At 39.9% G+C, this 21,335-nt stretch overlaps 1 protein-coding gene across 4 annotated transcripts in view; it reads left to right on the top strand.

Moving 5' to 3' along the window:
• The window catches only part of CRAMP1 (cramped chromatin regulator homolog 1), a 318,902-nt gene that overhangs the window by 55,720 nt on the left and 241,847 nt on the right, over window positions 1-21,335 (top strand). For all 4 annotated transcript variants that reach the window (XM_033963157.1, XM_033963155.1, XM_033963154.1 and 1 more), the window contains exons 4-5: window positions 9,588-9,741; window positions 16,227-16,310. In XM_033963157.1, coding sequence (XP_033819048.1) covers window positions 9,588-9,741; window positions 16,227-16,310 — 238 coding nt within the window. The remainder of the gene's footprint in view (window positions 1-9,587; window positions 9,742-16,226; window positions 16,311-21,335) is intronic.

Raw genomic sequence — 21,335 nt, 5'->3', positions numbered from 1 at the left:
AAGGCTCCACAGTGAGAACTAATAATCGCACAGGTTAAGTCAATCAACAGAACCACTCTGAGAACCCCCCAACCAACTCCCCCAATGACCCTACACTTAGCTGAAAAAATGTGTGTCACATTTGTGTTAATTCTTACAGGTTGTCTATTATCAGTGAACCACTCTCAGAACCCTTGACTTTTTTCTGCCTTTTTGGTCTGTATCTTTAAAAAGAAAGCATTTTCAACTACTCTTGAATGTATCCAAGTTTTGTTCAGCGCTGAGGTGTAAGGTGAGAGAGTTCCAAATTAAAGGGGCAGTAACTGAGAAAATAAGAGTACGATGGGTGCCAATTATTTTTAAGAACGGGACATTAAGAGAGTGTTGCGAGGCTGATCTTAAGGTTCTGGGGGATCGTATGGAATTAATAGTCTATCTATAAATGCAAGAGCATTAGTCTGTAGAGTTTTGAAAGTTAGAAGAGCAATTTTATAGTTTATCCGGTGTGGGATAGGCAACCAATAATAATAATAATAACTTTATTTTTCTATACCGCCACAATCTTGCGACTTCTAGGCGGTTTACATTCAAGAGAGCTGGACATTCAGCGAGTTACAATATGCAGATAGTTAGAGGAAATACAGAGTTCATCATCTTTAAGAATGCGAAAGTATAAAGTGTACAGTACGCTAAGACATTTTCGAGAGGCCCTGTTAGGAAAAGGTCACGAATTACAAAAATACATCGAAAAATTACCATATACAGTTTAGGAATTTTTCAGAGGGGCATATTAGAAGATATGGTTTGATTAGGATGTCAGGGGGGGAGGGGGGTAAAAAGGGAACGAGAAAAGAGAGAAGTGTTCTTTAACAAAGGGGTGACATGATCAAATTTTTTGGAACTCGAGATGATTTTGATGGCCGTATTTTGTATGAGTTGAAGGTACCTAATATCTTTTTGACACAACCCTTTATATAATGAGTTGCAATAATCGATTTTGGATATTATAAGGGAGTGAATTATGATATTAAGAGAATTTGAGTCAAGAAGAGGGACCAAAGATCTTATCATCCTAAGTTTGTAGCAGCATTTTTTGACCAAAGCACTGATTTGGGGATGAAATGAAAGTTTATCATTAATGATGTGTTATGCCACTAATTTCTGACAGGTGGAATGATCAGTAACACTCAGGAAAGCACCCAGACAATATAAAGCATAAACAATAACACTTTATTATACACATATAAGAATTAAATATAAATTATCCTCACCTTGACCCCAGACTCCATCCTCACTATTGTGAACCCCTACAATAGATGGATGGAAAGACCAAAGGACTGTCCCGTGAGACGTGGCCAACCGTCATGGATTCTACTGTCAGGGTCAGAATCCCGGTCTTATATAGGATGCACACTGCGGAGTTCATAGTAAAAGCATAAACAGCTGGTCCTGCTGTTACAATTAGTCCTGCTCTTTGGTTCTGTGTTTTGACAACACCCAGGTCAGGATGTCAGAAGGAGGTGTTTGCAGAAATTGTTTTCCCATGAGACTGGTTTCACTGTCCCTTTGAAGATCAAGGAGGTTAGGATGTTTACTGTCCCTTTCTTTTTGATGTAGTTTCCCATCTGTCTTTACTGAGGTTATTTGAGCGGCAAGGAGGTGTTGTAGTTTGTCTCTTTGATGCTATCCAGTTGTCATTCAAATAAAGGAAGTCAGGATAGGTGTTGCACTGTCTCTTTGATGCTATCAAGAAGGTGTTTGTCCTTTTGGTGTGATCAAAGAAGTCAGATCAAAGAGGTTAGGATCTACAATAAGCAATGTTATTGTAGAGACCATCTGGTCTTGGGGGTCAGGAGTTCAGGTCAGCAGATTTGAGAATACATATTAGTAAACAAACTTATCAGTAATATGCTGGGTCAGCAGACTTGAGAATACATAAACAAAATTATCAGTAATATGCTGGGGCATAACTGGCATAACATTCCACCCTTGGATTCTTAAGTCTGTTCCCATAAAAAGTTCTCCTAATAGCTAAACACCTTTTGTGCCATATCACAGCCTCTAGTAATAGCATCCCACCCATGGAGTGCAGTGGTAGCTTCAATATAATCTGCCACAGAATGCAATTTATTATTTCAAAATTCAGTTGCTCACTGCAACACATTAACATTCTGTAAACATACTGAAAAGGGAGCTTGACTAGCAGGAATCACAAGTTCGACAGTTTTCATTTCAAAATTTACACCATTTTCTATCTAAGGGTACAGAATGTGATGTGGTTTTTAAATCAATGCGATAAAGTTAATTCTTTGTGATATCATTAACGACATGTAACATTAACTGATCATATCATAGCGTTAGTTCATAATTATGTACAGTATTTGTCACCCATTCACCTTCCCTTCTAAATACATCTGCTACTCTGGAGCCAAAATATGCTTCTTTGCCAGCCAGTATTTCAGAAACAATAGTATCTATTCTACTTTTAAGCAAAGGTAAAATGGGAAAATTAATTTTCCCTTCATAATTTATTTCCTTATGTGCTAAACCTGGTGTCCTTGCATTCCCTAATATTTCTTGTTAATTAGGCCTTTCACTTGAAAGTATCACGTATTGGGAATCATGAAAATTAATAATCTTATTAATATTATATTTGTGCTCTTACTCATGGCATACATTTAGGGTAGCTTCATATTCACCATCGATCACCGCAGTTATCTGGTATCCCGTTTTTCTTAGCATCTTTGGTTAGGGTCTGGCTATGCTCCGGTTTCAATAGGCTTGCTATGCCACTCACATGCCTTCACTCATGTAAGTTTCAGGCCCCACCTCCAGAGACCAGCCCTAATGTGAAGTGGCAGGATATAGGCTCACTTCTATTCCCCAGTTGGTGCCACATAACAGCCTCATGGCACGGCACTGTATATCTGGTTGCGTGTTCATCTTCTCGGTCTGGTGAAATTTTCTCTTAACCCAGCATGTTAGCCAAATCATCAGAATGAGAGAGCAGAGCTGACCAATTTTATCACAAAAGGATGAAAGTCTATATTGAATAACATTTCCCAGTACGTGATTTTTCAAGGAAAATATTTCCTTATGATTGTTTATCTTCAATGCTTTAATTACATTAAACCCCCCTAGTGGTAAAAGAGAGTATAAGAGAAAAAGGAGAAAAACCACTTTCTGTACAGAAGGTGATAACATGTGACACAATACTTGTGTGTAAAGTAGTATTTGTGTGAGATGAGAGAAACAACACTAATGCACTTAAAGGTAGTCTGTAGGACATTCAGAAAATACACCTTTTTATGTTCTGGACATAATTATTATGTCATTTAAGAGAGACCATACACACGTACAGAATGTGATAACATTTGACACAATACTTGTGTGTAAGGTAGTATTTGTGTGAGATAAGAGAAACAACACTAATGCACTTAAAGGTATTCTGTAGGACATTCAGAAAATATACCTTTTTATGTTCTAGACATAATTATTATGTCATTTAAGAGAGACCATACACACGTACAGAATGTGATACCAAAATAACTTATGTCAGAGATGTGCACTGCACTGTTTATACCTGGTAAGTTAAATAAAGAGAGACCATTTTTTTTTTTTTTTATTTAGCAAATATCAAATACCAATGAACACCATTTTACCAGGTATAAAGCTTTCTAATTATTTCTCTTCAGATATCCTTTTATAATATAACCCCTAACTAAATTATCATTGGGCTGTATAGAAACATAGAAACATAGAAAGATGACGGCAGAAAAGGGCCAAGGCCCATCAAGTCTGCCCACTCTATAGACCCTTTGCCCTTAAGATTAACCAATGTTTTGCCCTGACCCACGTAGGGATCCCACATGGGCGTCCCCTTTATTCCTAAAATCTGGCACGCTGCTGGCCTCGATTACCTGTGAGCCATAGCATAAAATCATTGTGAGCATGGTCTTCATAAGATACTTTCTGGTATGTGGGGGAATCTTTTTTGGAAAGGGATATGGTACCATTTGGACTAATAGAAGGGGTGGAATAAACTCTGGAAATGGCCAATGTGCAATGTTGGGGTACCCCATAAGCTAGAACAGACAACACATAACAGAAACAGACAAACACAGAGCTCCGGCATGCTTTCTTCCATCAGTAATGATTCAGGGTTGAATTTAATCTGTAAATAAGCACACTATTAATCAAAAGAGTCACAAACAAATGTGGTATCCATTGGATTCCCACTATCAGGTCACATTGCTGGAAGTATTTTAAATGTGGCACATTGAAATTGGTTCTCCGGACCATGTCTAGATAATAAGCTTCTAAAAGAAAGAGAGATAGAAATTTAAGTTAATTGCTCTATATAGTTTTACTGGTCTTCTTTTCTATTTTCTTCCATTTCAAAGCTCTGTCACACAATCGTAAGAGAATGCACGCAGGGAATTTTTAATCTATAAAATATACAAGAGAGGTTTACGTGCATTAGGTAAAAGACACATTTGCAAAATTACTTGGAGTGCAACTTCCTTATACTATCTAACAAAACTTTATACATTATAAAGGTCACTTAGCAATATTTCTACAGTTTAGCTTTCTCTATCACCTCTAGGCATCTGTAAGTATTTTTTGTGGTAGTCTGGTATATGTATATTGCCTCCCTTGCCAAGTGAATGCAAATTGTTCTGGACATTGCTCCACTATAGGGATAGTAAAAATGCAAGCTGTCATGTTAACCCTTTTTTGGATATCTGGCAAGGAATCCCATAGATTAATCCCATATTGGTAATTGTCCAATTTTAAAATTTGTAAAATTTTTTCTTCCTGCTTGTATAATTTTCCTCCCAATCCTGATATTTATATTCCTACACCCCAGCGTCCACTACAGCTTGTACCTGTTGCTCCCCAGGTTACTACTAAATATTTATCTCTACCTGCGGACACTGTTCTAATTTGGTCCAGGCACACACTGAGGCTCGGCATTCACATTATTGATTCTCCCAACACTTCCACCCTTTTAAATCAGGATAAAGAATGGAAGCAGTTTCCTCAGGGGGAGCCGTTGGCACCCTCTCTCCTTTGTTTACGTGTGCTTGAGGCATAGATTTCTTTCCCAGTCCTCTACTTTTATACATTCCCCATAATGTCCTTGTATTTTTTCCATCTATTTCTTCCCTCTTTACACCATCTTTTATTAATGCCAAAAACATATTCCTCCGAGACACCCGCTTAGCCCTGTTTGAATTGGATTGTCCTGTTCTCTTTTTATCAAAAGTATTTTGAGGTCCCCAGTCCCCCCGATTTCCTAACTGTCGGATCGCTTCTAAGGCTTCCAAAATAGTCCTGTCTATTTGATTGATCAACAAAGTTATCTTTACCTGTTTGTATGCTGGTGCAGCATACTTAATCATTTTATTTCTCATGGACTCAGTAAAAGGTAATGACATATATGTGTCAGCGTGACCTATTACTAAGGCTGCCTTCATAGACTCCTCCTTAATTCTCATTTGAGCATCTTTTAATGTATACCAAATCTTATCATTTGAGGGCCAATCAGATTCAAGTGGATATCGCCTCGTGTCACCCCTACTAATTATCTCTAATAAAGACCATTGGGCATTTTTTGCAGGATAAGGATCCTCCCGTAACGCATTTTGTACTGCTATTTCTTGACTAATTTGAACAAATTTAGGGGCATCTGTGGCATCCCACATAATCCCTGCTGCGCCCATCTCCTGTACCCGAATTACCCATGGCATTAGTGGTTCCCCAGGCTGCTGTGTAAAGCGTGCCATCGTATCCATGACTTCGTGCTGAGTAAAGTCTTCCACAACATCATTTCTCCTCACTGGCTTTGCTTCTGAACTATCTGCCTGCGTTCCTTCAATACATATATCCTCCTTACTGTTATTAAAATTTGAATCACAAATTTCCCCATCCCATTTGTTTGGATTCCAATTATCTGACAGATGATAATTTAAGATTTTAACTTTTCTGTAATTCACTTTCCGCCTCCGTTTTTTGTATTTATATCGTGCATATCGCATGGCCTTATCCATTAACAACTTATTCTGACATTGCAGCATTCCAAAGGCATGCAGTTGATTACACCTATTCTTTTCCAGCTCTCCTGATTTCAATTGTAATTCATGTTTAGTTTCATGCAAATTCCTCCAGTCTGACAAAATCATCCTTCCTTGTCTAAAAATCACTTCTTGCTCTTCTCCTTTTGAGATTTTCACCTTTTGTAAGGAGGCACACAATTCATGTGGATCCCCACTTCCAAAAGTACAGGATTCACACAATCCTGCTTCTACAGACCACTCAGTGGCCATTAATTTTCCCATAATTTCATTCCCATTTGGAATGGAGGGATTGGGAGCCTGCTTCTCCACCCCTTGTTTTCTAGTTAACTTTCCTGACAACATGATTACCCCACTTCTGGTACCAATTTGTTATGCCACTAATTTCTGACAGGTGGAATGATCAGTAACACTCAGGAAAGCACCCAGACAATATAAAGCATAAACAATAACACTTTATTATACACATATAAGAATTAAATATAAATTATCCTCACCTTGACCCCAGACTCCATCCTCACTATTGTGAACCCCTACAATAGATGGATGGAAAGACCAAAGGACTGTCCCGTGAGACGTGGCCAACCGTCATGGATTCTACTGTCAGGGTCAGAATCCCGGTCTTATATAGGATGCACACTGCGGAGTTCATAGTAAAAGCATAAACAGCTGGTCCTGCTGTTACAATTAGTCCTGCTCTTTGGTTCTGTGTTTTTACAACACCCAGGTCAGGATGTCAGAAGGAGGTGTTTGCAGAAATTGTTTTCCCATGAGACTGGTTTCACTGTCCCTTTGAAGATCAAGGAGGTTAGGATGTTTACTGTCCCTTTCTTTTTGATGTAGTTTCCCATCTGTCTTTACTGAGGTTATTTGAGCGGCAAGGAGGTGTTGTAGTTTGTCTCTTTGATGCTATCCAGTTGTCATTCAAATAAAGGAAGTCAGGATAGGTGTTGCACTGTCTCTTTGATGCTATCAAGGTGTTTGTCCTTTTGGTGTGATCAAAGAAGTCAGATCAAAGAGGTTAGGATCTACAATAAGCAATGTTATTGTAGAGACCATCTGGTCTTGGGGGTCAGGAGTTCAGGTCAGCAGATTTGAGAATACATATTAGTAAACAAACTTATCAGTAATATGCTGGGTCAGCAGACTTGAGAATACATAAACAAAATTATCAGTAATATGCTGGGGCATAACTGGCATAACATGATGACACCTAATATTTTGGTCGTCGGAATAGATTCAAGAGGAATATTGTCAATGGAAACCGGTGCGACTAGCTGTAAACCTTCTTTCCATGGGAAAAGAACAGTACTTGTTTTTGAGATGCTTAAAGAAAGCATATTTAAATATAGCCAATCGTAAATTTTAGCTAATTTAAGATTAATGGTGGCATATCATTTAAGTTAGTGAGGTCAATGGTGTGAAGAAGTTGAAGGTCATCGGCATAAGTATAGACAGAAAAACCAATCGATTGACTGAGGGTTAATAGAGGGGCCAGATAAATATTGAAGAGTAGAGGGGACAATATGGAACCTTGTGGAATACCAAAGTTGGTATTAAGACTTAGAGACTGAGTTATTGAAATAAACAGTGGAGAAACCCTGTCAGAAAAGTAAGATTTAAACCATTCGAGAACCTGATTTGAGACTCCAATAGAGGCCAGTCTTTGATGTAGGAGCTGGTGATATATAGTATTGAATGCTGCGGCAAGGTCTAAGGAGATAAGAAGCACTGACTTAAGTTGGTCGAGATAGTAATGAATGGTTGTAGCGAGTCCTAAAAGAGAATGTTCTGTTGACTGATTTTTACGAAAGCCTGTTTGATTGGGGTGCAGAATTTGAGTTTAATCAATAAAATCAGAAAGCTGGTGAAAAACAATTTTTTGGTTAATTTAGCTAGAAATGGAAGATTAGCAATTGGACGGTAATTTGCGCAATCCTTAGAATTATTTTTTTGGGTCTTTGAAGATAGGATAGAGAATGGAGTGTTTCCAATCTACTGGTAAGCTGGCTGTAATAAGGCTTTTATGAATAATTTGAAGAATATAAGGATCAGAAATTGAGAAGTGACGTTTTAGAATGAATGGAGGAAGAAGCTCTGCTTTGGAACCATTGATATTAATGGAATGAATGGTGCAATCAATGTCTTTTAAAGATAGTAAAAAGAAGTTGGAACAAGTGGCAGTTAGAGAGTTGTTTTTTACTGCTTCAATATCGATGGAGTTGATTGTGCTGACATCCGGAGAGTTAAAAGTTTTGCATTTAATTTTTTTCCTTATTAAGTTGATTTTCATCTGAAAAAAGTCTCCGAGGCTTTGAGCTGAAGGAGATTAATAAATGGAAATAACAGATTTATGTTTGAAGTAAGTTAATAGTGAAGAGAGCCGATGAGTTTTTTCCTTTGGTAGTTTTTTAATGTAATATTGTTTCTTTACTGCATTAAGTGTTTGGCAGTAATGTTGCGAGTGTTTCTTATAGTTATCTAGATTGATTTGGGTAGGCTTAGAACGCCATTTGCGTAGAACGCAATTGTCATTTTAGAAGAAGTAAAGATGAGTTGAACCAAGGATTAAGTTGTTTTTTGGGAGGGATAGTACGGGTAATTATTGGTGCTAAAGTGTCTAAGAGGGAGCGACAAGAGTTGTTCCAAATTCTTAATTGCTCATTTGAAGCTGCAGTTACGAAATCCTCGTTTTCGACAGAGAATATTGCAGGGGTTAAGGATTCGTTGAGTTTATGAAAATCTCTTGATGAAACAGTTTTAGGTATTCGGGAAATAACTAGTGGGGACTGTAAAGTGCAGGTTGAAAAGATGAAACTATGGTCTGACCAGGGAACCTGGTGTATGATAGGCTTAGAAAAATACGAATTTAGATAAGAGGGAATGAAAATCATATCCAGCGTATGACCCTTTACATAAGGTGGGCCAGAGTTTAAGGCAGCAAAGTTAAGATCATGAACATGGGTTAGAATATCTGAAGTTAAAGGATTGCTTATGTCGTCAAAATGGATGTTAAAATCTCCTAGGAGTGGAAATTGTGAGACTTTGGAAAATTCTGAAATAAGGGATAAGGCCTGAGTGACTGTGGTCTGACTAATTGGAGGGGGCATATATAGTAGTAATAGGTCTATAGTTGGATTAGTGTTCATTTTAAGTTGTATTTCAGCTATTAGGGTGTCCTAATTTATTCCTCAGTATATCACTTTCTTTTCCAAAGATTTAAAAAAAAAAAAAAAAAGATTTTGACATCGATATGTGAACATTTCTTAAGAAAGAACTGAATATTTCATGGGGTGACCTAATTTTTTCACATGACAGTATATCTCTAGAGTTGATCTGTTTTTCTGGTTGTTTTGTTTTCCATTTTCATGCTCTCTCATGTTGTGAGAGAGAATGCCCTATGTTTTTCTTTCATCAAATTGTTTCTATCACAAGCTGAAAGCCTCCCAGTCTTCATGCATGGTACATGATATTTAACTTAGCCAGTTTTGTTAAAGTATATATTGCTTTCACCCTGTTTTTTTTATTTAGCATGGGAAAGATTTTGAAGCAATTCAGAACAATATTGCTCTAAAATACAAGAAGAAAGGAAAGCCAGCAAACATGGTGAAGAATAAGGAGCAAGTTCGGCATTTCTACTATCGCACATGGCACAAGATCTCGAAGTACATTGATTTTGATAATGGTAAGTAATGTAATGATTAGAGCAGCAGACTATGAACCAGAGAAGCCTGGTTCAAATATCTCTGTAGCTGCTTGTGATATTAGATGACTCGCTTAACCCCTCCCACCCACCCCACCACCATTGCTTCAGGTCCAAACTCAAATTATAAGCCACCCAGGGACATGGAAAGAACTGCTGCACCTGAGTATAAGTCTTCCTTTTCCCACTTTGGGACTCATACCCCTTACTCCTTTTTGGATTTAGCTTCTGTCAAGACTTCCTCTGGCTCTTCTTTAAATTTTTAAGAAAACACTGGAGAAAATCTTGTTTAGTTTATTAAACAAGTGTGTTAATGCTTTGCTGGAAAGGTCAGCAGGTGGATGTAGGGATGAGACATTTTAAGCTAAGGTCACTCTTTTTTTTTTTTTTTTCCTTGATGAATTTAGAACATCAAAACTGACAGAATAGAAAGAGCCAGGTTTTCTCTGAGAACAAGCAGGACTTAGATCTTCACATAAGGGTGGCACAGAGCCCTGGTATAGATGCCACTCAGCATTCATGGAAAAAACAAAGCCTTTGTTTGGCATGTCTGCACCACATACTAGCAAGCATTTTCCCGCCATCCTAAATCATGTGGGACCCTCTGTTTGGTTTTTTTCTCTTTGGAGCTGTGAGAACCTGTCTTCCATTGTGGTGCAATAGACTTCCCTTTTTCCCAATTTGTGCATTTTTCTTAGGGTATTGTGAGTAGCTGGGTCATTTTCTTCAAACTCTTACTCCTTTCCCGTACCGCCCCATTTTTCTTAGATTTTATTAGTCCTTTCAATTTTCTTTTTCTTTTCCATGTCCTTTTTTAGGCCTCAGCTCCCAGCTGGGAACTGTTCTTGCAAGCTAAGGGGAGGATCTTTATTTTTCTTCTCTCCATTACTAAGTCATTTGATTTTGCTGTGGCTATTTTTCCTGCGATGTCCCAGAAGCCTGCCAGCAGGTTCAAAAAGTGTGCAGACATAATAGGATAATGTCTGTGAATGACTCGCATGCCATGTGTCTAAAATGTCTGGGGTGTGATCATAACTCTATTTTGTTTGTACTCAGATGCAGAAGAGAATCCAGATATCTAGAGTGGTAGTGTGTGAGAGACACGTTGACACCCAGAAGTCCAATTTATCTAGTTCAGCATTGAAAGCATAGGTTCTCATGGCTTCTGGAGTTGTGCCAGATACTGGTGATGCATGACATCGAGGAGGTCTCCACCTGCCTCAACATCAAGTGGTGGTAGACTTCAGGGCCGAGCATCCTTAGACCTGACTCTGAGTAAGCACATGGATTCTGTGTTGTCTTAGTTGGCACTGATGGACTCCAATGCTAGTCACTGAATGAAGGCAAAGGAGCACTGGCATTAGTCCTCCTCGAAGCACTGTGCCAGGAGCTCCAGGTCATCAGCATTGCTAGTATTTGAGAAGCATCATTGCTGGGATGGTCACTCCTGTGGTGTTGGTGCCAGTGGACCAGGCTCCTTGAAGTCGGTACCCTGTTTTTGATTCGGTACTGATAACTTCACAGACTGTCTCCACACTGGCACTGATCTGTTTTACTGACGCCTGCCCTTGAGAAATGGCTCCAGGTCATGATTTAGGAAGAGCTGGGGGTGTATCCTAGGGTGATATGATGTCAAGGGTGCTTACACCAAATATGGACTTGCTCCAGCCTATTATGCTTCTTCTACTAATACTTATTACTTATATAGTGCTGAAAGGGGTACGCAGCACTGTACATTTTGAATTTTAATAGATGGTCCCTGCACGGAAGAGCTTACGATCTAACTTGGACAGACAGACATGACATATAGTGTTGGGGATGCAAAATCCAAGATGAGAGGAGTTAGGAGTTGAAAGCACTTTCAAAGAGGTGGGCTTTTAACTGGGCCTTGAACACTGCCAGAGACGGAGCCAGCTGTAGGGATTTGGACAGCTTGTTCCAAGCATATGGCGCAGCAAAGTAAAAGAGACAGAGTCTAGAGTTAGTAGTTGAAGAGAAGGGCACAGATAGGAGGGACTTAACAGCTGAGCAGAGCTCACGGGGGAATGTAGGGGGAGATAAGTGAAGAGAGATTGTGAGGAGCAGCTGAGTGAGTGCATGTTGTGCCTGTTGAGTGATCATTGATGCTGATGCCTCACTGGGTGGCAGAGCCAACATTGGCCTGTGTGGTGACCCGCTCCAGTCCAAAAGGGATCCTGGAGGGGTTCTGCACTTTGGCACCCACATGCTGGGCCTGGACTTTCTAGCAGAGCGAGGCAGGTACATACTCAAACTTCACATGTTGAATACTTTGCTGAGTCAGTCGGACCATTCCAGAGCATCTTAGGAGGTAAGGTCTCTTGGCCTTCCCTCGGACCCCTTCCCACTGCAAAAGATGATGAAGTCCTCACCTGAGGGACTCTCTTCTCCTTAGATTTTAAGGGAAATGGTAAAGACCATTCCATTTAAGTTGGAGGTAGTGGATGAGCCCACGGCAGAATTAGTGATTGACCTTGATTTATGATTTTCTTCCTAAGGAGGCTGTGACTGTGCCTGTGCCTATTCACAACATCCTGAAGAACAGATGAAAAATAGGAAACCCCTTTCTGTGCAAGTTATCCCTATGGACTCTCTGTATAGAGTCCAGATTCCAGAAGGCTCCTGGAATCAAGAAGCCACAGTTGCCACATCACTGTACGGAAGTTGAATCTGCTCTCAAATGAGCCAGAAGCTCGAGGACCCATGCCTTGGCTTCCCCTTGAGTAGTTGGGAGGGAAGTTTTTCAGGCCTCAGTGCTTATCTCCTGCATCCAGCCCTACCAGCTCTATAAGAGCATTTACTTGAAGTCCTTGGTGTCCAGTATGCTTGAGTTTGCAGACATTCTCCCACTGGAGTAGGCCATCTTTGCTAGATAACCAACAAGCAAGAAGAGTGTAGAAAGTATTTGGTTAAGAGCATCTTTAATTCTTTTGATGTGGCGTCCAGACTTTCACCTTTGGTACTAGAATGTTCAGACTTGTGGCTGCATGTCCAAGACCTGGAACCCATAGTTCAGAAAAAGGTTTTCAGATGTCCCTTGCCAAGGCGATGTAATCTTTTTAGGGACGAGATAGGGAAGGTGGCAGACTTCATTAAGAAGAGAACCAATGCCATCAAGTCCTTTTTCTTGATCTGCTTTTTCTGTGGTCTCCTAATTCCAGAGATTTTCTGGAGAGAATAGAAGAGGTTCCTACAATTCTTAAAAAGTGCAGGTTCTCCCGTCCTCAGCAGCAAAGTCAGCCTTTGCGTTCCTGTTCTCAGCAGTGACACACTCCAAAAGTCTCGGCCAGTTCCCCAGTCTAAGCAAGGGATAAGCTTTTGACTGGCTTCAAGAATGCGTAGCCACCATCAAAGTAGTAAGATGACCTACTGGTGGGTGGGAAACCTAATCCTTTTAAGGAAAGGTGGTCCCTTGTAACCTCAGACCAAATAGGGTTCTCCAAATAGTCTGGGTATGTTATGCTCTCAGTTGGTAGAAAAGACTTCCAAATTGCTCACTCCAGCTATACCTTTCTGAAACTGGTCTGAAAATCAACTCTGTAAGTGTTCATCTCAGTGCAATCAAGGCCTATCACTGTGTGGGAGGTAAGCCCATCTCTGTACATCATCCTTACCCAGCTGATGAAAGCTCCTTTTCAATTTTTAATTCTTATCTGAAATATCTAGAAGGTTTTGTTTTTGATGGCATTCACTTCAGTTCACAGGGTCAATAAGTTTCAGGCCCTAGCTGCTAATCCACCTTACACAAACTTTCATCATGCATCCTAAGTTGCTTCCTAAGATGGTGTCTTAGTTTGAGTTCCAGTTTCAATTGAATTTGTCCGAAAACTTCATGCTTATCCTTGCAGCCCAAGGTGAAAGCACCTTGGGCTGCAAGAGAGCCTTAGCCTTCTATCTGGAGTAGTTTTAAACCCATAGATTTCTTTTTCTTTTGACCCAAATAGGATAGGGGCAGCCATCAGTAAACACACCTTATCTAATTAGTCAGCAGACTTCATCTCTGTCACTTATGCTTGGTCTGGGCTGACTGGAGAGTCCAATCATAGCTCACAGTGTCAGGCATGGCTGTTCAGTAGGCCATTTGAGATCGGTCTCCGTTGAGGAGACTTGCAGAGCTGCAACATGGTCTTCAGTCAGTCCACACATTCACATCTTACTACTGCCTTGAGCAGCATGCCAGTTTGGTCAGACAGTCCTGCAGAATTTGTTTTGAGTATAAAATCCATTATTCAGGGGCTGCTATTTACCTGGGTACAAGTTAGGAGAAGTTCCACAGGATGAAAATTTATCTCTTAGGCAGTAAGAGAAGAGCTTCCTGTCCTGATATGTAAAAATTGGACACAAAACACTGAAGACTTTAAGAACAAATCTTCAAGATTTATTATAATAAATGCAAAGTAAATATCAATTTATAAAATAGTTATGTGTTCAATTGGAAGGAATAAGAAACTCGCATTACATTCTTCTGTTCAAATTCCTTCAAAGAAATCTTGCCAAAGCTATCCATTTTATCCTTTCTCTGACATTAACATACAATAGTCTTGACGTGTAAGTTTCCTAAATACATATATCCTGTGGAGCCTAGTTCATTTACAAAAATGTATTTTTTCTATATAATTGTCCCAGTTAACTCTTTATAGCCTGAACCAAAGATAAATTCTAAATTTATCTTTGGTATCTAAATTCTAAGATAAATTGTAAAAGACAGACTAGCACTTGTCGATTCAAATCCAATAGATGTCAGTGTTACTCCTTTTTTCCATATAACTGACATTTGTAACCTGTCAAGACATACATCTGGGCATCTGTGTGAACTCCTAATTAGCTTTGTGTTTGCTAATCTATAAGAAACAAAGGTATTCACATGATTGTGTGTGAGTCTGTATCAAAGGACAGTTTTTCCTGTTTCCTCTGAAAACTTTATCTGTAAATTCCATGACTGCATTTAAACAATAGTATATAAATTTACCTGTATTAAAAGTCTCAGGTCACTCTCTGACCTTCCTTAGCATAGCTAGAATGTAGAATCGGCAATTTAGATGTTCAAATCTGAAAGTACACTCTCTCAGACTTTGTCACTATAGATCGCTCATCTGAGTTCCCAAATTTTAATATATAGACACTATGTTTTAATTTATTCACAAATTCAGTTTTCATCTCATCTATGACACCTGCAAATTTCAGAAATTCTTCAACACCATCTTTACTGTCCTCGGCCCATTCTCTTCAGTTTCAGACTGTACTTTAACAGCAGCAGTGCTTGTTGTTAGCATTATTGGTTCTACTTGGCTTTGCTGTTGCAAGTCCATAGTTGGTTGTTTTTGGTGAGCCTGGTAGATAGGGATTCCCACTTGTGAAGATCTCTAAACCTGCTTATCCTTGGAGAGAGTGAAGTTACTCACCTGTAGCAGCTGTTCTTTTAGGCCAGCAGGACTAGTATTCTTGCATATCCTGCTTTCCCCTAGAAGTTGCATTCTTCATGCTTTTTTTTTTTTACTTCCCCTAGAAGTTGCATTGTTCATGCTTTTTTTTTTTTTTTTTAAATCAAATTTGAGTGTCCTGTGCAACTCGTACTGGCAGGAAGGCACTTGCATATGTGTAGTGATGGCCTGCCAGTGGTTTTGCTTTTGCAACAAACAGAATAACATTCATGTTGAACCTCTTTTGGGGATGTCGCCCTCATGTGATAATAGTAGTTGTCCTGTTCTTGGAGAACATCTGCTACAGGTGAGTAACTTTGCTGTATCTGCATGTACCTAAGACCAAAATGGAGATAGTATTGCAGATCATAACACAAAAACCCAGAGATGTTCATCCTCAAGTTCAAGTTTCAAGTTTAATCAAGTTTGATGAATCGCTTATTACATACTAAGCGATTAACAATAAAATATAAATTGTACAGTTTTAAAAAAAGGGGAAAAAACAAACTGACAAAACAAACATACTCAGGTACATGTGGAAAGGAAAAAAGGAGGGTAAAAGTTACAAAATTGTTGTTCTTCAGATGAGAAGAAAGGAAAAGCCAAGTAAGGGAAAAACATGAGGTTTGGGGTAATTAAGTTTAGTATAATCTTTCCAGTTTCCAGTAATCTGTTGAATGGCAACCCATGTCAATATTAATAAAAGTTTATTATTATGTGCAGAAATTGGGCTTTTGAATCTTATAGATGTACCAAATAATATAGTATCATATGAAAGGGCAACATGATTTTCTAACAATGAATTAATTTGGGACCAAATTAACTTCCAAAAGGCATGATACACGAACACCTAAAACATATTAAAAAATATTGCAGGAAGATGATGAATCTAGTAGATCTACTATTGCTTCTGCCTTGTTTGGAGCAGTTAATATTGAGACCTTACTTATGGTACACACAACTATTATTTTCTCAAGATTTTTCTTGCCAGTAATCTGACCTTTATTTTATGTGTTTTTTTCCCCCCAGTGTTTTCTCGAGGGCTGAAAAAATCATCACAGGAGCTTTATGGCCTGATCTGCTATGGGGAACTTCGAAAGAAGATTGGGGGCTGTAAGTGTAGGGTATATTGTTCCTTTAGACATGTTTTGTTTAAATGTGAAAAGGGATATTTCTGTATAATTGGCATAATTGCTACAGTTCAGTATTCCTAAGTTTAACACTGCAACCGTATCCTGTCATATCAGTCCAGACAAGTGGGTTGTGTTCCTTATTGATCAGCAGCTGGAGATAGAGAAACTGATTCCAACCAGTGACATCATTGGTTTAAGGGCTGGTGAACCTCTATTTCTCTATATCCAGTAGAATGTATAGGCAGGGCTGGTGTGATCAGGATAGTGTAAGTAGGCCTGACTTCGTTGGACAGAAGCTGTGGACTGTGCCCTGGGAAGTTATGTTTTGTGGGGCTTCTACTCCTGGGGTTGAGACTATGATCCATAGTCCCAATTGAGCCAGGAGGACCCCAAGCTTCAGTCTGCAGGTCCTAACTCAGTGAGGCAGTCTGGTAGAGGTAACGGGGTGGGGGGAGGAGAAAGTTTTTGCCTTGGCTTTGCTGAAGCAATAAAATTAGAAAAACAAACACAAGAGACAGCAGTTTCAGGGCAGTGGTGAGTTGAGGCTCTTCTAGGAGACCTGGACTCTCAAGGTTAGTTGGGTCCCAGAATAGGAGGGAGTCCTGAAATCAGTTGTGTGACTTTTTCCTGCCAGTGGAAAGGCAATGTGGGGCTTTTGAGAGCTTGGTGGGTTAGTATCACAGCCTCTCCCTATAGGCGATACAACCTTTTTTCATCCCCAGAATTGGCAATGGGGAATGGGAGATGTCTTTGCTGTCATCTGATATTAGGTATATTCAGATTGCCACCAAAATCCCAACTTTGATGTGAATGGTGGCCATCTGCAAGGGACAAGATAATTGCAGACCTAAGTTGTTTGGGGCAGTCCCACTTCGAGGTTATTTACTTCAGGCTATGCTCGTGTATGATACCTGAGGGCCTTGGAGCCTGAAATGTTGTGATCATTACAGCCTACCTTGCAGAGCTTTAGCGGAAGAGGAGAGGATCATGGGTATCAACGCCCAGTAAGATGACCCTGTCTATAAAGAAGCTGAGATGAGGTGGGATGTCTTTATAGATGTGAACCTAAGTCCATCACTAATTCTCCAATGACTGGCTACCAGAGGAGGAATCTATACTTGCAGGAGGAGAATTCCCCACAGGTGGTGACACACTTTTCAGGAATGAGGAGCTGGGGTATCTCATTAATGACATTGCAATTGCCCCACAGATTTGAGACCCCTTGCAACAAGAGCCTTAGGATGGTTCCTGGAGAGTGAGAAGCCCTGAAAATGTTACTAGAGGGCACCAGGCTTTTGGGTCAGCTGTATCTACGTTAGTGCTGCACGATTCACTGATTCATAAGAACATAAGAACTGCCATCTCAGACCAGATTCACTGATTTACTTTGATAATCGATTTTATTGTCTGAAAAAAATCAGACTCAACAATTCAGTGATCCTCATCCCCCCTTACCTCAGCCTCCTAAAGCAGCAGCAGCAGTTGCGGCAGTGACTGGCAAGCAGAGGATTTGTAAGGCAGTGACTGGCAAGCAGAGGCTGGTAAGGCTTGCCCTGCCGGGGCTTTCCCTCTGCCATGTCATTGATGATGTCACTGATGCAGCAGAGGGAAGCCCTGGTGGGGCAGGCTGCAGTCAGTCTGTTCAAAGCACTGCCTCTTCAAGGCCAGCCACCACTGCTGCTGCTTTGGGAGGCCTGGAGGTATGTCAGATCTCACGGTGGGAAGGTCAGTGGGTGCTGCTACATGGGGAGGGGAGGGGAGGGATGGAAAACTACTGTACCGGGGGATTGGAGGGAGGGATGGAAAGCTGCATGTGGATGGGTGGGAGGGGAGGAAAGATGTTGCACATGATTAGGAGAGAGGAAGAATTGGAGTGGAGGAGAGGAAGGGAGAGAGGAAACAAAGCTAGAAAGGTGTAAGAGGAGAAATCCTGCATATGGTGAAGGGGAAGGAGACATGAATGGATAAGAGAGAGGGAGAAATGTTGAACATAGGGTGGAGAGCAGGGAGAGATGGTGTATGGAGAGAGAGAAAGAAATGTACATGATAATGGAGGGGGAGGCATGGACAGATGCTGCATGGAGGGGAATAGAGAGGTTTGACCCAGGGTAGAAGGCAGGGGAGAGGAATGAGAGAGGGTGAGATGGTAGATAGGGGGAAAGAAACAAATGTTGAATATGGCAGTGTAAGGTAGAAAAAAATAATTTTATTTTCTATTTTGTGATTACAATATGTCAGATTTGAAATGTGTATCCTGCCAGAGCTGGTGTTAGACAGCGAGCATGAGCTAGGACCTAACAGAGAAGAGGAAAAGTCTCTCATTTATTTTGTTTACACCACAGCACCAGCATGGGGTTGGAGAGGGCAAAGAGAGGTGCAATGGGTGAAAACACTATAAAATAAACCCACTAAGACGTTTGAAAAAAATAAACAAACCCCGAAAAGCGAATTGAATCGATTCAATAGGCTGAATCAAATGGAAAATTTTTCCCCTGAATCAGATAGTACTAATCTGCATCCATGTCGGGTGCTAGATAGGCTGTTGTGGATGCTCTGGCCACAGCAGTTACCAAGAAGAAAGACTATGATCTTGATGGATGAGGACTGGGCCATGAAAGATGCCTACAAGAGAGAGGCATCTTTATGAAGCAAGTATTCTTCTCTTCAATGTTTTCTTGCAGGTTTCAGTGTAGTGGTGGGGTATGTTTTATGGGCACTACTGCTATGACTACAGCAACTGCCAGAATCCTGGAGTCAGTTCATGTAGTATTCTGGTAGATGCCCTTGAATGGTCTGGTCAGGTTGTGTTTTGTTTTTTGTTTTTTTTAACATATTTAGCAGTTACAATCACAAGTATTCACTTGTTTAAGCAGCACAGAGAAAGGAAAAAGAAAACACTCAATTATGTAAAAAAAATTATTATATAGAAGTATATTATCTCTGTTAGACCACAAATTATATTAGGAAGAGCAGCTCTAAAAGATAACCGGAGAATGACACAAACAAATTTTTCCCTGTCCCTGCAAGTTTTGTCACTGTCCCTGCCCCATTCTTGTAAGCTCTGCCTTAACTGCACAAGCCGCAAACACTTATGATTTAAAGTGTTTGAGGCTTGTGCAGATGAGAACAGAGCTTGCAGGAATGGGTCAGGGACAGGGAGAGAACTCATTAGGATGGGAAAATGAGTTCCTGTGGGGACAAGGAAAAATTTGTCCCCATGTCATTCTCTAATAAGGAGATCATTTAGAAGAAAAAAAAAAAAAGTAATCATATCAAACAGAAAGGCTTAACATGTATAATCATCCATCATATCCATATCAACACCAACATCCTCTGTTAACTTCAAGTCCAGAAAAGCTCTTAAGTTGCCCCAAAGTCTTTAATTTCTTGTCTCATGGCTAGAAATGTTTTCCTGCTTTCTTGAATCATCTTGGTAATGTCTGGGTATATCCAAACCCTCTGGCCATAAAATAGACTGAGAGGTGAAAAATACATTCTCATTACTGTGTCAAAATCTTGTTCAAAAACAAAAGAAATAAGGTAGATTGAACTTCAACCAAAGATTCTTCTAGTAATGCAGATAAATTATTCAAATCCATTCTTTGCCCCTGATTATTCGCCCCCCCCTAATGCTTCACCCGGAGCCTTCCATATAGGCATATAATATATTCAATTAAGTGGAGAAATAAAGTAAAACTCAAATTATCAATGAAATATCTTTTAAACATATCACCAGGTGTTACTCCAAGAGATTTGGGAAAGATCAAAATTCTGAGGTTGTCTCCTATTAAAATTCTCAATTTGTTCACGTTTTCATTGTAGAAATAATTTCTTTCACAAAATTCGACGATAAACCTTGCAACAGTTTAACCTCTTGTAACTGTTTAATTTGAGTGAGTCTGAGATCTAACACACTCATTGTTAACAAATCCATTTTACTCACAAGTGCTGAAATTTCACCTGCAGATTTAGTTACAGTTGTTTAAAGGTTCTGTAGAGCTTTCCAAATACTTTCCAAAGTTATCACAACAGGGCATCTGTCTCCTTCTGTTCCTTGAGTGTTTCCCACAGAGAGAAACTTGCCATGGGGTGTGCCCACATTTCAGACTTTGCATGTCTTCTGGTGCGTAGTTCTGTGCGCTTTCTTCAACCGCTGCTGCTGGACGTAGTGGAGGTCTCTGGAGGGGAAAGAGACACAACAGCGTAGGGGCAGCATCCTAGGTGGCATCCTAGTTGCGGCATCCTAGGGGCGGCAATAGAAGACTTCAACTCCAGCGCAGGGAGCAATTTTGGATTTTTCAGCTCCAGGCTGTGCAGCCCCATGGATTAAATACAAGCATCGATTGGTTCTATTTTTATTGAATCCCGTCAGCATTTCTATAGTTAATCATGTCATCATTTTAGTTTTATCTTGTCTGCAGTATTTCTCTAAGACACACCTGAAAAAGTTGCCTTTCTGAAGATGGATAATCTTTTGTTTCACGAGTAAATAAAGGAAAATTTTTTGTTTACCTGCGATTACATCACTTTCTTTTCCAGAGATAAATATAAAAAAAATTTTGACATCGATAAGTGAATATTTCTTAAGAAAGAACTGAATATTTCATGAGGTGTCCTAATTTTTTCATATGACTGTATATTGGAACAATCTATCACTGTTTTTATGGAAGGAGCTACTTTGTTTGTTTCATTTGTTTTTGAACAAGATCTGAATTCAATTTTGGGACTCTATTTTAGGCATTCTCTTACTCTCCTATCGTTCCAGTAGGTCCTTTATGTTTCATTGTATGTTACCCTATTTTATTATGTACAAACTGCTTAGAAGACTGATAGGCCTGTTGAGGGCGTTGCAGCCTTGAAGGACCTGGAGGAGCGTAAGTTGGAGTGCCTCCTTAAACAGAGTTTTGATGTGACAGCTCTGTCAGTACAGGCGGCTATGTGTGGCGAGCTGGTGGCTCAGGTGTGTTTTCGTTGGGCCCAGCATGTACTTGATGATAAATCTGAG

This window comes from Geotrypetes seraphini, chromosome 11 (assembly GCF_902459505.1).
Source record: "Geotrypetes seraphini chromosome 11, aGeoSer1.1, whole genome shotgun sequence".
Classification (NCBI taxonomy): domain Eukaryota; kingdom Metazoa; phylum Chordata; class Amphibia; order Gymnophiona; family Dermophiidae; genus Geotrypetes; species Geotrypetes seraphini.
Note: the sequence above shows the minus strand (reverse complement) of the source record. Positions and strands in the feature narration are given on the sequence as shown.